The 16,825-nt window shown below is 41.9% G+C and overlaps 1 protein-coding gene across 1 annotated transcript in view; it reads right to left on the bottom strand.

The window, feature by feature from the left end:
* The window catches only part of PRKCH (protein kinase C eta), a 233,543-nt gene that overhangs the window by 66,286 nt on the left and 150,432 nt on the right, over nt 1-16,825 (bottom strand). The window contains exon 10 of the mRNA XM_072838846.1: nt 12,733-12,887. Coding sequence (XP_072694947.1) covers nt 12,733-12,887 — 155 coding nt within the window. The remainder of the gene's footprint in view (nt 1-12,732; nt 12,888-16,825) is intronic.

Genomic DNA, 16,825 nt, shown 5'->3' with positions numbered 1-16,825 from the left:
GGCTCCTTTTTAAAGAACATCTGAATTAACACTGACAAAGTCTTTTCCTATGAAATAACTTTCATTTAAGAATTATAATCGCAAGGGAGAATTGTGTCTTCATAGCAGGTGAAAGATTTATATCATCAATCAAAATGAAAATCCCAATTTAAAAATTCTTCAAGACTTAGAATGACCAGCTGAAAAATACGAGTATGGATTCTCACTCTTCAGTGGAACAGAGAAAATTCTCAGAAGGCTTTCACTTATGAAAAAGCACTACCTTGAATTCTGAGCAAATCATGGGTTTGGATGCGTGTCCTGCTGGAGACAGACAATGCGTTAGACGGGGCAAGGTCCCCACCCTCAGGAAGCAGATCCTACGGCGAGATGCACGTAGGCCAGGGAAAGTGCGAGGGGAAGGGAATCACAGGATGCCACGGAAGCAGACATGATAGGCACCTAATCTGGCTCATTGTTTAGGGGGTGAGGAATCTAAGAAGCCTCCTAGTGGAGAGGACACTTATACTGGCGCAGGTTCGAAGAGATAGCCTGACAGAGAGCAGAGAGCATTCTGGGCACCTGAAAAGGCCTGTTGCCTGAGGGAAGTCAGCACCTCCATGGATTCAAAACTGAAGTAGGATCGTAGCCTTCCATCACAGACTGTGTGACCTTGAACAAGTTATTTTACTTCTCAGAGCCTCAAGGTCCCTTATGTGTAAAATAGGGATAATGCCATTTGCCTTGGAGAGATGTCCTAAGAGGTTAAAATTCATTAAGCAGAAACTCCTTACCATTTGCCTTGGAGAGATGTCCTAAGAGGTTAAAATTCATTAAGCAGAAATTCCTTACAGAGACATTTATCCTTAGGGATAAATACCTGTGGCTGTTACTCTGTATCTGTATCACCAAGGGGAGAGAGCTCAAATCCTCTCCTCCCCACTCTGCCCCCACCTACCCTGCTCCAGCCCACTGCTCTCTTTGCCACTCCTTGACTGTGCAGGGCACACTCCCTTCCCAATGGCTTTGTGTTCTTGCCATTTTTTCTGCCCAGAATGTTCCTCCCCCAGATATTAACATAGAGCTTGCTTCCTTGCATCCTTACGTCTCTGCTCATCTGCTCAAATAAATGTTTCATTCTCCCTGAACTTTATCGTTCCCTTACACAACTTTTTGCTCTGTAGAATTTATCACCCCAACATCCAATATATTCACTTTTTGTTTATCTGACTACCTGTGCTAGAATTTAAGCTCCTTGAGGGTATGGGGTTTTGTCTGATTTGTTCCACCAGAGCTTAGTGCCTGGCACACAGTAGGTGCTTAACACACGTTTAAAGGAATGAATAAATACGCCAAGCTTGAGGGAAGGTCCTTCTTTAGTCTTCTTTTATTCTCTGGGGACCTTAAATAAAGCTTTGCACTGAATGGGCATTTCATAAACATTTGTTCAGCTGTATAACTGAACCACTTTTCACAGGTGTTCATCTGATACCTAAAGACCAAATGACTATTTTTATTGCTTAACAAATAAATCCAAGATTGTATTTAATTATAATGAAGCAGCAGGCTGCCCGAGCAATTTTGTGGGGAGAAGAACAAAACTGGTGGTCTGATTTCATCAGTGAGTGGAATCAATGAACACATTTATCCATTAGTTCCAAATAACCACAGCCCTTTGTTCATGCAAAAGGTCAAATGCTGATGAGGTATATTCTGATTTAATAAGCACAGAAAGTAAAGTACAAAACAAACTGTTTCAGGGCTAAAATTTCTTTCTGCCATTAATCTGGGTCCTTTGAGAAACTGATTGCTAGGACTAAACTGCCAGGATATTCACTCCAGTAATGGCTCAAAAAAGGTCTTGAATCTCCCCTCAAATGAAAAACCAAAAATTTGTTTTAATACTGAAAAAGGTAAATCCCAAATGATTCAGCTTCTCCCTCCATAAATTAGAGTTGAAATTTAAACAAAATGCAAAAGTAGTCTCCAGGTTTTACAATCTGTCTCATATGCTCTAGGGCTTCCCAAGGATTTATGATAAGTATGTGATAAGTATATTAACTACACTCAATTTCAAAATATTGCTAAGATGCAAAGGAAATGATTTGGTTCGAAAGGAAAACACAATCAAATTTAGTATATTATAAAAAGACTGGCCTTCAGAGGGTTGGTATCTACAGGCTACAACTTCAATTTCTGTAAAGAATTCCCTAGTCTTGAGGAAGTGTCTCTTGAGGATAGTTTCAGCTCAAGCCTATGCTACAAAGAAAACCCAAATCAGCTGACAGCATGCATACAAATAATATATGTCCTATATTGACATGGCATGTTTCAAAGAGCTTTCACATTTTCACTTTTATCTGATTTGAGCTTCATCAATACCCTGCAGGGAAGCCTTATGAATGCACACATGGGCAAAGAGGTTCAGAGCATTCTGCAACCTGCCCACATTCTCAGGATCAGTGAGAACCAGGGCTGGGTCTAGCACCCAGATCTTCTGAAAACCAAGCCCAGAATTTTCCCAGTGGAAAAAAATACGTAAGTGATCTTTTTCTATTCTCTTAAGAATTGTAATTTAAATGGAATTGCACTTTGGGGACACTTACTCTAAATGATGTAACATATCAAAAAGTTCTGTAAACCCCAGAGCCAAGTCTAGGCAGATTTCTAATGGGATCTGGTTTCCTAGGGTTCTGTCCTTGGCTCACTTCTCCATTTAAGACACCCTTGTTGGGTGATCTCATCTTGTCCCCATGATCTGAACTGACAGCTATGTCCTGATGACTTCTAAAGATGTATCCCAGCCCATCCTTTTCACTGAGCTTCAGACTCATATCCACCTGGCCACTTCACATCTCCATGGGAATATATCTCAGGTATCTAACATATTATGTTTCTACATCTTGCCATCTTCCTCTTCTGCCTGGATGTCTTCCCGGACTCATGATATCTCCCAGCTAATGGCACCATAATCCATTCAATATTCTAACTAAACACCTAGGAATGACCCCAGGTTTCTCCTTCACTCCTGGATCCACATAGTCACTAAGTCCTGACTATTGTACTTAATAGTAGCACTTCAACTTATGCCCTTCTCCTCAGCCCTACCACCACCATCTTGGTTCAGGTCCTCATTCTCTTCTTACCTGAAACACTACAACAGTCACAAACTGAACCTCCCTCTGCTACCTACATGTACACATGTCTGCATGCTCCCTCCGCCAAATATTTTTTAAAGGATTTTATTTATTTATTCATGAGAGACACAGAGATAAATGGGGGTGGGAGAGACATGAGGGAGAAGCAGGCTCCTCGCAGGGAGCCCAATGCGGGACTCGATCCCTGGACCCGGGATCACAACCCAAGCTGAAGGCAAACGGGAACCACTAAGCCACCTAGGCATCCCTCCCTCCTTCAAATAAATATGAGATGTAAGTCCACTCATATCAGGCAAGCTGCTGAAAATTCTTCAAATACTCTTCTTCACTTCTACATAAAACCCAAATTCCCAGGCATGGAATTTGTGTTTGACCCCATGAGTTTCCTGTCAAATAACTATCTTGCCCCTTTTTTCCTTAATAAGAAAACCCTGATCTGTAGCTGGAACATGGCCACATAGTGATTCCCTAGCCTTCACTGCGGCTAGATGCAGTCAGGGGACCAAGTTCTAGACAATTCCCTGGTAAGTAATGTGTGTAATTTCAGGTTCTTTAAAGGGAGCTAACTCATCTGGGAGAAGTGCCTTTTGCTCTTCTTACTGCCTGGAACACAGAACTGACTCCAGAAGCTTTAGCAAACACGTTAAGCCGAGAAGGTGGCCTTGGAGATGGCTGAACAGGAAAGATAGAAATGTCAGTCCCAAATGACTCCATGGAGCTTTCATGGCAGAGCTGGACTGCCTACTTCCAGACTTTTTATAGGAGAGAAAAATACATTTCTATCTGACTTAAGGCACCATCATATTCCATTTCCTATTACAGGCAACGGCACCAAATCCTAAATGATACAGAATTCAAATATCTGAAGAATGTTAAGCCTTTCATAGCTTCATTTCTGCCAACCCCTCCAGCCTTATCTTCTACCATAGCTCAAACTTTAAGTTCCAAAATTCTTGTAGCTTTCCACTCCACCCACGTATTCGCCATGAGCTTTCATGCTTCTCAATTTTTGCTCAAGCTTGCCCCCTGCCTAAACACCCTCCTTATTTTTGTTCAGGTTTTAACTTTTCATCAATCTCCTACAGAAAGCTGGCCTAAACTTCCACATAAGGCTAAGTGGTCTTTTGTGCTTCCATAATATGCTAGGCATACTCCAATTTTGGAACCCATCTGTCATTAATTATTTATGGACCATCTCTCCCAACCTACAGAAAGAGCCTCAAAGGGCATATGTGACATCTCTTCATTTTGTATTTATATCTCCTAATAAAAGTGGGAGCTCAGTAAATATGTTCTGAATTCAACTATATTTTTCTCATTGAAACGGAGTGAACAGTATCAAATGCCTCCAAATGTCCTGATTAGCTCTTCACGTCAGCAGTAAGTTAAAGACTGAAACAAAATTTTCTAATGATAATTTTTTTTTCTGAGATGGAAAATAAATTACAGGTGAGCCATCCTGAGAAAACAGCTACTTTGAGAAGCAATTTATTGTTTGGATGTTTCAGACTTGAAATTTCTTCATCTATAAAAGAGAACGTGACACTAGGCATTCTTGGAGGCCTCATCTGGCTCTAGTATTTTTATAATTGTTGAATATAAACACATAGGTCTGGACACAAGGAACACACTGTGAATGGATAGTTCCTCCAGCAATTGGCAGCATGACCAGCCTTACCTAACTTTTAAATAAATTACTTATAAGGAGTGTCTAACAAAATCTTGAAGTCATCACATGACAATGAACACTCTAGGATAATGAAATGCCTATTGTGGGAGTATATGCCTCCTGGACTATAAACTCATTGGTCTCCTTTAGAGTCCTTGAATCTTTCATGCTTCCTCCTGATACTGGGAACTTCCATTTGCTATTCCTTCTCTTTTAAATGCTCTTTCCAATCCTCTTCACTGGACATCTCAGCTTAAGAGTCACTTCCTCAGAAAACTCTTCTGTCCTTCCCTGACCAGACTAAATCCCTGTATTAGAAGTTCTTTCATTGCAATGCATTCTTCTTCTTCATGGCACTGGTCATCACTGTCATTTTTCCATTAGTATGGTCATTGGATTGATGTCTTTCTCCTTCACTAGACCATACCCTCCACAGAGGAGTATTTAGGTTTTGCTTATCATTGTACTCATATCTTTGGCAGAGAGTAATACTCAATAAACACTTGCTAAATATCTCCAAAGTCTGTGTTAGGGAAGAGAAAAGTGGCCAAGTTTCACTGGGGGAATTTTGGGGGAAATGTCCAGCTCTCCTAATAGGCTGGAAATCCCATGAGCTCTCCATCACATCTTTGAAAAAAGATCTTGAAGTCACATTCTGGTGACAGTGGAAGAGCAGGCACTGAACGAGGCCACCATTTGACAGAACAATCCATAACAAGTTAAGAAAAGCAGGTATGTGACTATAAAGTTTGGGGTTTTAGTAACAATCCTAGGTAAGGGCTCACAGTCAAAATCAGATATTTAAGTTACAAGCATACTAAGAATTCCATGGCTAGCACATTCTCAAGAGACAAGGGCTATAATGAAAATAACAAATGACTATTTGTAGCTGTCTCTGCAGCAAGCAGATCAAGAAAGAGTAGAGCTACTTTCTGGTGCAGAAGGAATGATGTTATTGAATAGCAAAAGGAAAACAGAGCTCCTAAATTGGGCTTTCATCTTTATCTGAAAAGAAGATTTTTCATACTATAGCAAGTACAATAAATATAAATGTTGAAGTGAATTCCGATGCAGGTGAAGTAACAGTAATAGTCTAAGATTTTAGACTCAAATGAAAGACATCTGGGGACCCTGAAATTATGCTGGTAAGAAATACTTAGGAGTAAGAAGGTCCCAGGAGATGGGACTCTAACAGATGTTGTAACAGATGTTACAAGAGGGGGAGAGGTAGATATCAGAAAACGATGACTCAAGCATGTAATATTCATCACTGACCCACGTCTAAATTGTTTGGGAAATAAATTAACTGTGAATTCATAGACACAGAAGCAATGCTTACAGAAGTGTCTCTCTAAGCAAAGCCATGCTGAGCTAATTTCAAATCACACAGATGTCTGAAGTCAGCAAGGCACCTGATAGTCCTGTAGGTATCCCTGAGAAACAAGAATCAGATGATATTAAAGACTGGTGTAGTTACACAGCTCTAGTAGGTGTTTTCAGAGACTAGCTTAATAGACCTTATCTTGGAGGGAGATTGTTAATCTTCCCAAATTCTGAATTAAAAAAAAAAAGTCAAATTAGGTAGAGACTGTCTCATTTTGAGAAGAACTCAAAGGCGATTTTCTTTAAAAGTTCATGTGCTATCTTAAGTATACATGTAAATGACAATATATTTCAGGTCTGTAGCCTCTGTGGGTCAGTTCACATCTCAGCAATGGGAAAACAACTGCCACAGTACTTGGGACTTTGGGAGTACACATGGATTACCATGCACACAGCAAGCCAAGAGTGCTTGGGGCGCAAAGGGGTCAGACTCACTAATATGCACAGTGTGTATTAAAATGCACTGTGTTCAAGTGTAAAATGGTAAGGAGGAATCAAAACTTTGCTCTTCTATAAAGGCTTTCTCACTAAACATACTTTAGATACCTTTTGCTTTCTCAAAAACAGCAAAACCAATACATGCTGGCTGGCTTTAGGGGTTTGAGGTTGAAATGTCAACCATGGCTGAATTCCCCTTTAATAAAGATTATGAAACATGATAGAAAAATGGGGTCTGCAACGCTGGAGAGCAGGTAAATGGGATGCATGCCCCTTTGTCTTCTAACTTTTCTGTAAGACTTGACTCTGAAAAAGTCAATGGCCATGTAAATTATTCATGAGCACTCTCTGGGCTCCCAATCAGCCAACAAGCCCAGGACAAAGGAATGAATAGTCTTTTTTTTTTCCCCTTAGCAAAGTGGCTCATTGACTGCTTACTTCCCAGCCCTTTCTTCTTGGTCTCTGGGCCACGGCAGTCCCAGACCTTCCAACCAAAGGCAAAGGCACAAACCCTGCTCTTGCTGTATCTCCAGGGAACTGGGCTTCTGTTCCTCCATGAAATCCAAGTGAACACATCTGAGAATCAGGGTCAAGCGGAAAAGCCCAGAAATGTAACTTGCCTTTCTCCTCTCATGCAAGGCACGGTTGGCTAAGAAAGTCAAGTCAGAGGGAGCCTAAGGCACTTCTAAAATCCTATTGGACAATGACATGCTGACCATCTTTGTAATTTGCTGAAAAAATAAAAACTCCTCTGATAAAAAACAAGCAAACAACTCCTCTACAGGGATACCTCAGAGATATCACAGGTTCAGTTCCAGAGTGAACTGTCTGAAGGGAGTAAATAAATTTTTTGGTTTCCCAGTGCATATAAAAGTTATGTTTACACTGTACTGTACTTTAGTCGATTAATTGTGCAATAGCATTATGTCTAAAAAAACAATGTGCACATCTTAATTTTAAAATACTTTATTGCTAAAAAATGCTAACCACCATGTGAGCTTTCAGCAAGTTGTAATTTTTTGCTGCTGAAAGGTCTTGCCTCTATGTTGAAGACTGTTGACTGATCAGGGTGGTGATTGCTGAAGGCTGGATTGGGTGTAAAAATTTCTTAAAATAAGACAACAATAGAGTTTGCCACATTGACTTTCTTTCATGAACAATTTCTCTGGAGCATGTGATCCTATTTGACAGCATTTTTATCCACAATAGAGCTTTTTTCAAAATAGGAGTCAGTCCTCCCAAATCCTCCCTCTACTTTATCAACTAAGCTTATGTCCTATTCTAAATCGTTTGTGCCCATGTCAACGATCTTCACAGCATCTTCACCAAGAGTAGATTCCATCTAAAAAAATCACTTTCTTTGCTCATGCATAAGAAACAACTCATCTATGCAAGTTTGATTACAAGATTGCACCAATTGGTCCCATCTTCAGGCTCCACTTCTAATTCCAGTTCTCTTGCTATTTCCATCACATCTGCAAGTACCTCCTTCACTGAAGTCTCAAAGCCTCAAGGTCATCATCCATGAGGGTTAGAATCAACTTCTTCCAACCTCCTGTTCACGTTGATATTTTGACCTCTTCCCATGAATGTTCTTAATGCATCTAGAATGGTGAATCCTTTCCAGAAAGTTTTCAATTGACTGTTCAGATCCATCAGAGGAATCACTATCCATCACAGCTGTAGCCTTATGGAATATATTTCTTAAATAAGAAGAATTGAAATTCAAAATGACTCCTTGATCTATGGGCTACAGAATGGATGTTGTGTTAGCAGTCAATGAAACCAAAATTCATTCCATTGTAGATCTTCATCAGAGCTCCTGGATGACCAGGTCCATTGTCAGAGAAGTACTATTTTGAAGGGAATCTTCTTCTCTGAGCAGCAAGTCTCAAAAGTAAGTTCAAAATATGCAGTAAACCTTTTAGTAAACAGACATGCTGCCATCCAGGCTTTCTCATTCCATTTATATGGCACAGGGAGATTAGCATAATTTAGCATAATTCTTAAGGATCTGAGAATTTTTGGAATGGTCAGTGAGCATTGGCTTCAATTTAAAGTTACCAGCTGCACTGGCCCCTGCAAAAAGAATCAGCCTGTCCTTTGAAGCTTTGAAACCAGGCATGAACTTTTCCTCCTAGCTATGAAAGTCCTAGATGATATCTTTTTCCCATGTAAGACTGATTTGTCTACAATGAAAATCTGTTGTTTACTGTAGCCTCCTTCATTAATTATTTTAGCGATATCTTCTGGATAACTCGCTATAGCTTCTACATCAGCCCTTGGGTGTTCTTGTACTCTGATGTTATGGAGATGGCTTCTTTCCTTAAGCCTCATGAGCCAGCCTCTGCTAGTTTCAAATTCTTCTTCTGCAGCTTCCTCACCTGTCTCGGCCTTCACAGAACTGAGGAGAGTGAGGGTCTTGCTCTGGATTTGGATTAGGCTTTGGCTTAAGAGAATGTGGTAGCTGGTATGATCTGCTATCCAGACCACTCAAACTCTCTCCATATCAGCATTAAGGTTATTTTGCTTACCTACCATTCATGTGTTCACTGGACTAGCACTTTTGATTTCCTTCAGAACTTTTGCTTTGCATTTACAAGTTGGCTAACTGATGCAAGAGGCCTAGCTTTCACCCTACCCTGGCTTTCAACATGCATTCCTTACAAAGCTTAATCATTTCTAGTTCTTGATTTACAGTGAGAGACACGTGATTCTTCCTTTCACTTGAACACTTAGAGACCACAGTACGGTTATTAACTAGCCTAACTTCAATATCATTGTGTCTCAGGCAAAAGAGGCTCCAAGAGAAGGAGGGAGATGTTGGAATGGTTGGTCAGTGGAGAAGTCAGAACTTACACAGCATTTGTGGATTAAGTTTGCTGTCTCATGTGGGTGCAATTCGTGACACCCCAAAACAATTAGAAGAGTAACATCAAAGGTCACTGATGACGGATCATTGAAACAAATAAATGATAAATGATAATAAATGATAAATGATAATGAAAAGTTCAAAATATTTTGACAATTACCAAAATGTGACACAGAGACATAAACTCAGCAAATGCTGTTGAAAAAGTGGCACTGATAGTCTTGCTCAACACAGGATTGCCACAAACCTTCAATTTATACACACACACACACACACACACACACACAAGTATATATGTACATAAAACACAGCATTTGTAAAATATAGCAAAGCAAAGTGCTGTAAGATGAGGTATACTTGTGTTTGGATAGGTCAGAGGCATCATCTACAAGATCACTTTGGCTCTGATAAAGGCTATCCTGGGACAAGTATGACAAACGAGGCTGTCTGATGCTCCCAAGCTCCTCTCTGTGCTCTCTGGATCAAATTCACGCTCTGTGTGACCCAAGTGTGCCCTTACTATGTGTGAATTCCAAGTACTTGGTTTTCAAAGGCTTATCCTTAAGACTCTGCTCTCAGGCCAGTAACCTGAATGGAATTAAATTATCCTGTGAAATAAATCCACAAGATAAAAATAGCTTTTGAATCTATCCTAATTAAATGTGTCCCCTTCAAAGTCAACCATATCAGTTAGAGCCTGCATATGGGATTCAAGTGGAAGAGTAAATTAAAATAAATTCTCCAAACTGAACTGTAGATGCCAGGAATTTAAATAAAATGTCTCAAGATGTGGGCTGGTACAGCTTCATGGAAATGACATCAGGTCACAGTGTCCACTCTCCATGTTTCCAAACAAATGAAACAAGTAGAATGAGAAGGAGTTATATCTTACACAGGAAAGCAAGTCTGTTGCCTTGCGCCAACAAGTAAAGCCTCAAAGGATTCAAGAAAAAATGTTTTGACATTATTGCCTCTCTCCACTGCTACAGTCTGAATGTTCATGTCCCAGCCTGGGGGCCAACCAAAATTCAGATGGTGAAATCTTAACCTACAGAGGTGATGGTATTAGTAATACGGGGCCTGTAAGAGGCGTTTCGGTCATGAGGGTGGAACCCTCCTGAATGAGGTTAGACACTTTATAAAAGAGGCTCCAGAGAGTTCCCTAATCCCTCTGCCATGTGAGGACACAGACAAAAGATACCCTTGATGAGACACCACACCTGCTGGCACCTTGACATTAGACTTCTGGCCTCCAGAACCGTGAGAAATAAATTTCTGTAGTTTATATGCAGCCCAAAAGGATGAAGACACACGCTCTACCTCCTTTTCTTGAATTAAAGTTGTCCTATCACCAGAAGGGAAATAAGATGTCCCCTCTTAGCAGTACGCTATGTCTGCAAGTCTCTCCCGAGGAGAGAATGTAGCCCAGTGGCTAAAGACATAATTTGAATTGTGGCTTTACAACTGGTTAACAGTGTGGTTATTAAGCCTTTCTAAGACTCCATCTAAATAACATGAATGAGATTATGGTTATACATCATAGTGCTAGGGGGCTCAGGGGAGAAATGCAGGTAAAGAGCCACCCGTCACAATGGTCCATGTAGCTCTTGTTGCCGTTGTTAATATCATTCTTTGAATTTACAGCAGAAGTCCCTGTCAAGGAAGGAAGTCAATATTCTTAAAAATAACATGTGAGGAAGGCTCTCTCTAAACAGGGCAGAGATGGGTGGATGAATAAGCCATGGAGAGGACAACAAAAGCAGAGCTCATGGCCCAAAGTCCGTTGCTACCACCAGGAAGACCTCTGAACTCCCTTCAGCATCACAGACTGTATCAGGAACTCCCTAACAATCGTGCCCTGGGCACGATGCTACGGCAGGAACAATTCCATGCTGAAGCTGCCAGAATAGATGGTCTGGTCAAGAAGGCTCAAAGTACAGGTCATCTAAAGCAACCTGTAGCAGCTCCATGGCCAAAGGCTGAGTGGAGGAGATTCCTGGTTACTTTCAAGCAGAAGACTCTCACTGCTCCTGCTCATGCTCAGCTTGGCTCTGAGCTCTGCATCCCCTCCTGTGCCTCACAGCTAGGGCTGAGACAAAGGGTCACATCTAGTTGAGGTTTTAAAGCCTGAGAATTTCCATGTCTTTATTGAGCCTGTTGTATCCTCTTTGCTTTCTCTCTTCTTTCTGGCATCCTCGACCAGCCCTGATGGATTCTTTCCTAGCCTCGCTCCTCCCTCTCCTATTTTGACTCCTAGGATATTTAAGAATATGCAGTTTCCGAAACCTCTCTTACATTTTCATCGTGATGTCAATACTGTTCTGAGCCCACAAAAGAAAGGGCCTTTTGCATTAGCCTTTGCATTAGCAAAGCTATTAAATAGCGAGTTTCAATCAGGAAATGCTTTACTTTGATATTGGTGCTTCTAAGATAAAAATGATTTTTCCCCCAAAGGAAAGCAAAAATTGCATCTCAAGAGAAAGAAAGAGTTTATGTGGTGACTAAGTTACAATGTTATTTAAAGAGAAAACACTGACCACAGGGAGAAAATGAAAAGAACAAATGTTTTCTAAAGGTTGTCTAACACTCACTGTTATATTTCCCACCTTACCTAATCTTGCCCTGAATGAAGTTTCATCTATATCCCTTGCATTCTGAGATCTAACAATGGCAACCAGACTTGAAACCCAAAATATATATTATACTCAAAAAGACTGTGTGCCATGAAATGGAATCAAATAATATTTGGGAGGGGCTACAAATGATAAATATTATCAAGCCGGACACTGTTCATCAATAGTTCACCTCTTAGCTTCTTGACTTGGTGAGCTGTAACCCCAACCAGCTGAGATTCTTCTTATTGTGGTAATTCAGGGCAACAGATAGCCACACTCTAAGTATGGATTCTTAAAATGGAATGGATCACTTCCAATGTGAAAACAGAAAAAAGAGCAACAATGTGTTCAGCACCTTGTAGGGTCTGGCTGTATGAATTCATGAATAGTCTCCATGGAGCTGCTCAAGTCGGTTTTATGAACACCACATGGGGGCAATTCTGGTTTGCTGGCAATGTGTACACTACGTTATTCATTTATTCTAATGGATACTCACACCTTTGTGAAATTGATTCTAAAACGTTTTCAGTCTGTTACTAGGAAAAACGGAAATGGATGAAGCCAGAAGGGCAAGCAGGGGATGAATTCAGGGGAGGGGTTACTGAGACCAAAACTTACCTATAGATGATTCCTTTCTCGTGTAGGAACATGAGCGCTGAAATAATTTCTGCTGCATAGAAACGAGCTCGTGCTTCATCAAATCGACGAGACTTCTGAATGTGAAACATCAAGTCGCCCCCATTCACAAACTCCATCACAAAAAACAGACGATCCTGGATACAAACACAGAGAAGATCCAGCGTGGTGTAGCCATTAGCCTAGAGTTCTACAAGCAGGTCACCTTGGGCTGTGGCATGGGGAGAAGAAGTTGTCAAGTGGACATTCAGTGGGAAGGAGGTCAGTGCAAGGCATAAGGGTTCTGGGACTAGATCCCTGGGATGGGGGTGGGGTGCGGAGTAACACCTGGATCTCCTTTAAGTAATTCCAGACAGCCCTGATCTATGTATTAAATAAAAAGCAGGAAAGCCTCAGAAGCTTCTGGTTCTAGTTGCAGCTCTGCACTTTAAACACCATGCAACCTCAAGCTTCATTTTTTTGGACGTTCACCATTAGCCAAGTGAGAACGATGGTGCTATCCCTCGCTGAATCAAAGGGGTTTTAGAAAGTGGAGGAGAGCAACATAAATGGAAAGGTACATGCCTTTCCTCTGGCACAGGCAGGGCTAAGCACAGGGTGCAAGGGGCATCTAACAGGTCCTCACACTTGGGCAGGAACACTGGCAGATAAGGGAAAATATTTCAGACAAGTCTGCCAAACAGTGGTCTAAGAACAGCCTCAACATTAGAAATCCCATTCAGCCCAACAGAAAATTCCCAAGTCAGGAGCAGAAACATGCAGACCAGCAGGATGTTGTCTGCACTGGGAAGGAGTTCTCAGCCCCATAGATGGAATGGGTTCTTAAGATTCCCCATTTAAAAAAAAAAAAAAAAAAAGGACTCCCCATGCAGTGCACTCAGTACTGAGCGAGTAGGGTGAACAAAGTGCTTTTATTAAGACTTTAATAAAAGAAATGTGAGGTCTCAATGGAAAAGCAATGCTCCAAGACTGACAGTACAAAGTGCTTTGTTTCAGGAACCCCTCAGATCAGTGGATGTCCGCTAACATTTCTGAAGTCCCTCGCTAGCCAGGTGGTGAATGAGGTGCTGGGGATTCAACAGAGAGTAGAAAGGGCATAAAATAGACACAACTTCTACCCATATACTCTGGTGTGGGAGACATGTGTTGCTTTATAAACAACAAGAACAACAAACAAGGCATCATACACACAGGTAAATTTACAAATTCTGGTAAATCCTATGAAGGAAAAGTGGAGGAAGCAGTGACATCTGGCCATATGCTTGGGAGTCAGTGCAGGTCTCTCCAAGCAAGTGACATGCAAGGTAAGGCCTATGGGATCACCTTGCAGGGCCAGTCATCATCCTTTTGGGGTAGGAAGGTGGGAGGTCATTTTGTAAGGAAATTGGTATTTGCCAATTCACAAAGGATATGTACTCAGAACTCATCCATCCTTGTGAGTGGACAATGGCTGTGCCTGTTGTTGCTCTTGCTCCCGAGTCACCATTGGTTTCATCAGGCCTTTCCAATCAGAAAACAGAACTCATGACCTCTCTATTCCTGATTTTAAGTAAAACCTTAATTCGAAGGAAAAAGTCCCCTGGGTTTATGAATCTTCTCTCTGCTAATGAGAAGCATGAATTTAAGAGTAGAGATGGAACAGCAAAATCCTCACACATGAAAACAGAAACCAAACAATAACAAAACAATTCTTCAGGCTGGCCAATACAAGCCAACTGAAAGCTCAACCCAGTAAGCCATCTGACTCAGCTAGTTGCCTTATTTTAGTGTGACTGACAAGCAGAGTGGCAGACTTGGGAGGGACAAGCTCTGATGAACAACAGTGTTCTTTATTTTCTATATGGGAAGGACTGAGTGGAAAGAGTAGGTCAGCAGTGGAGCGGGATGGTGAATATATGACAGAGACATGTCTAAGAGCTGCATCTGCACGGGCAGGTGTCATGTCAATGCTGTGTTCATTTGGAGGAGTGGCCAAGGGGGACCCAAGGAAGACTCAGGTGGTAAAGCCATCAAACCACCTCTCAACGAGTAGGTCAGTCTCACACATTTTTCTTAACCAGCCTGTTTGCCTTTTTTTTTTTTTTAAGAGTTTATTTATTCATGAGAGACACAGAGAGAGAGGCAGAGACATAGGCAGAGAGAGATACAGGCTCTATGCAGGAAGCCTGATGTAGGATTCAATCCCAGGACTCCAGGATCACACCCTGAGCCAAAGGCAGATGCTCAACTGCTGAGCCACCCAGGCATCCCTGTTTGACTTCTTCAATGGCTGAGACTGGCAGTCACATGGAATCCAAGAGCTCAAAATACCTGATTATGGGAACTGAGTCAATAGGTAAGTGGCTATTCCTTAGGCTGCTGGAAGTCAGTGTACTTGGCAAGAATTTCTAAGGCAGCAGGCATCAAAAAGATGAGGGTATTTTAAGGGCAATTTCATCCATTTCTAGTTCCCCCCCAAATCATTTTCATGTCTCAAGCCTGAAAAGCCAGAGCAGAGGCTGAATTCCAAATCTAAGGGAGGAAACACTGCTTCATCTCACTCTTTCATCTGTTTCTCAGCCCAGTGCTAGAGGCAGATTCTCAGAAAATGCAGGAGGGTCAGAGGGGCACACCTACCTGTGATGCACAGCAAAGTCAGAAGCCTTAGAACTGGGAAAACAGGGGTTTCTTTTCATTCAGAGTTTTCTTTCTAACCTCCTGTCTGGCACCACCTGGAACAACTCTCATCCCCCAGGCTACACACAACTCATGAAGTAAGCATGAAGGGGAAACAAGCCAGCCAGATATAATGACGATTTAACAAAAAGTAATGGTCCATTCTATCAAAGACCTAAAGTAATATCACAAGGTAGACAAAAAAATGTGTGTTCATCAACTCACCAGAGGCTTTTGCTGAGAGGAGACCCTCTCTTTATATGCCCATCTCTTCACACTATGAATGGCCTTTCTGATGCCTAAAGCAACCAAGCCATTGAGCTTGTTGGAACCACATCCCAAATGAGATGCGATCAGCTCTGGTTTGGGTCCCTGGACTCCATGGGAATAAAGGGTCTGAGTTCTGTATGCAGGCTTGAGAGTACTTAATGAAGCTTTCAGAGATCTTTCATGCTTCCTTTAAGATTTTCAACAAGAAGGAATGTTTACTGGGCACACACCATACCAGGTCCTGGGTAGAGAGCAAGTATTATAAAATGAAGAAGATCCCACACTTGCTCTCAGACAGTTCAGAGAAACGTGGAGCACACCACCCCAAGGTGCTAAGTGCAGTGGAGACGCAAAGATGATGTCATGGGAACAGAGCAGGGGCACCTGAGCAGCCTAAAGCTGGGGTGGGATTTGGAGAAAGCTTCAAAGAGAGCTAATTTCCCAGCCTTGAAGGATAAGGAAGCAAGAGTCAGGCTGGAGTAGGGAGGTGTCAAGGTATATGAATGACTGAACTGTCAGCTGAGGCAGGGCACAAGGGTAGCAAAGGGAGACAGTTCCTAAGTGCCAAAACATCACTGTAACACTGCTGCTTTCATAACCAAGTGCTGATAGAAAAAGCAAAAAGCTAGTTAGGGTGCTACCTTTCACCCCATCCTCAGGCCACCTATAGCTGAGAAGTACAGGGCCATAGTCCTGTTGATATAGGTGTTCACTCACCTATTCATTTCTATCACAACTTTAGGCCCAATGTGTAGCCTAAAACGGGTGGCAGCTATGGTGCTTGGCTTGAAGAAGACTCCAGTGAGGGTTGGAATCTGCCACATATGCTAAAACATTAGCTTCAAAAACAAATGAGCCCAGCTAAATGTGCAGGCTCTGGAATGAATTCCAGCAACCTAAAGGAAACCGTTCATATTTAGCAGACACCCTTTACAAAGCAGAGACATAGGCAGAGAGAGATACAGGCTCTATGCAGGAAGCCTGATGTGGGACTCGATCCCAGGACTCCAGGATCCCGAAGACAACCTCCTGTCTACAACTCCACTCAGTCTGTGTTGTTTAAGAACTAGTCTCCCTGGGGGCAGGGGGGGGGGGGGCGGGGAACCTGGGCGGCTCAGTGGTTGAGCATCTGCCTTTGGCTCAGTTAGTG

Source organism: Canis lupus, chromosome 9 (assembly GCF_048164855.1).
Source record: "Canis lupus baileyi chromosome 9, mCanLup2.hap1, whole genome shotgun sequence".
Classification (NCBI taxonomy): domain Eukaryota; kingdom Metazoa; phylum Chordata; class Mammalia; order Carnivora; family Canidae; genus Canis; species Canis lupus.
The sequence above is the reverse complement of the archived record's forward strand: the minus strand, read 5'-3'. Positions and strand labels throughout refer to the sequence as shown.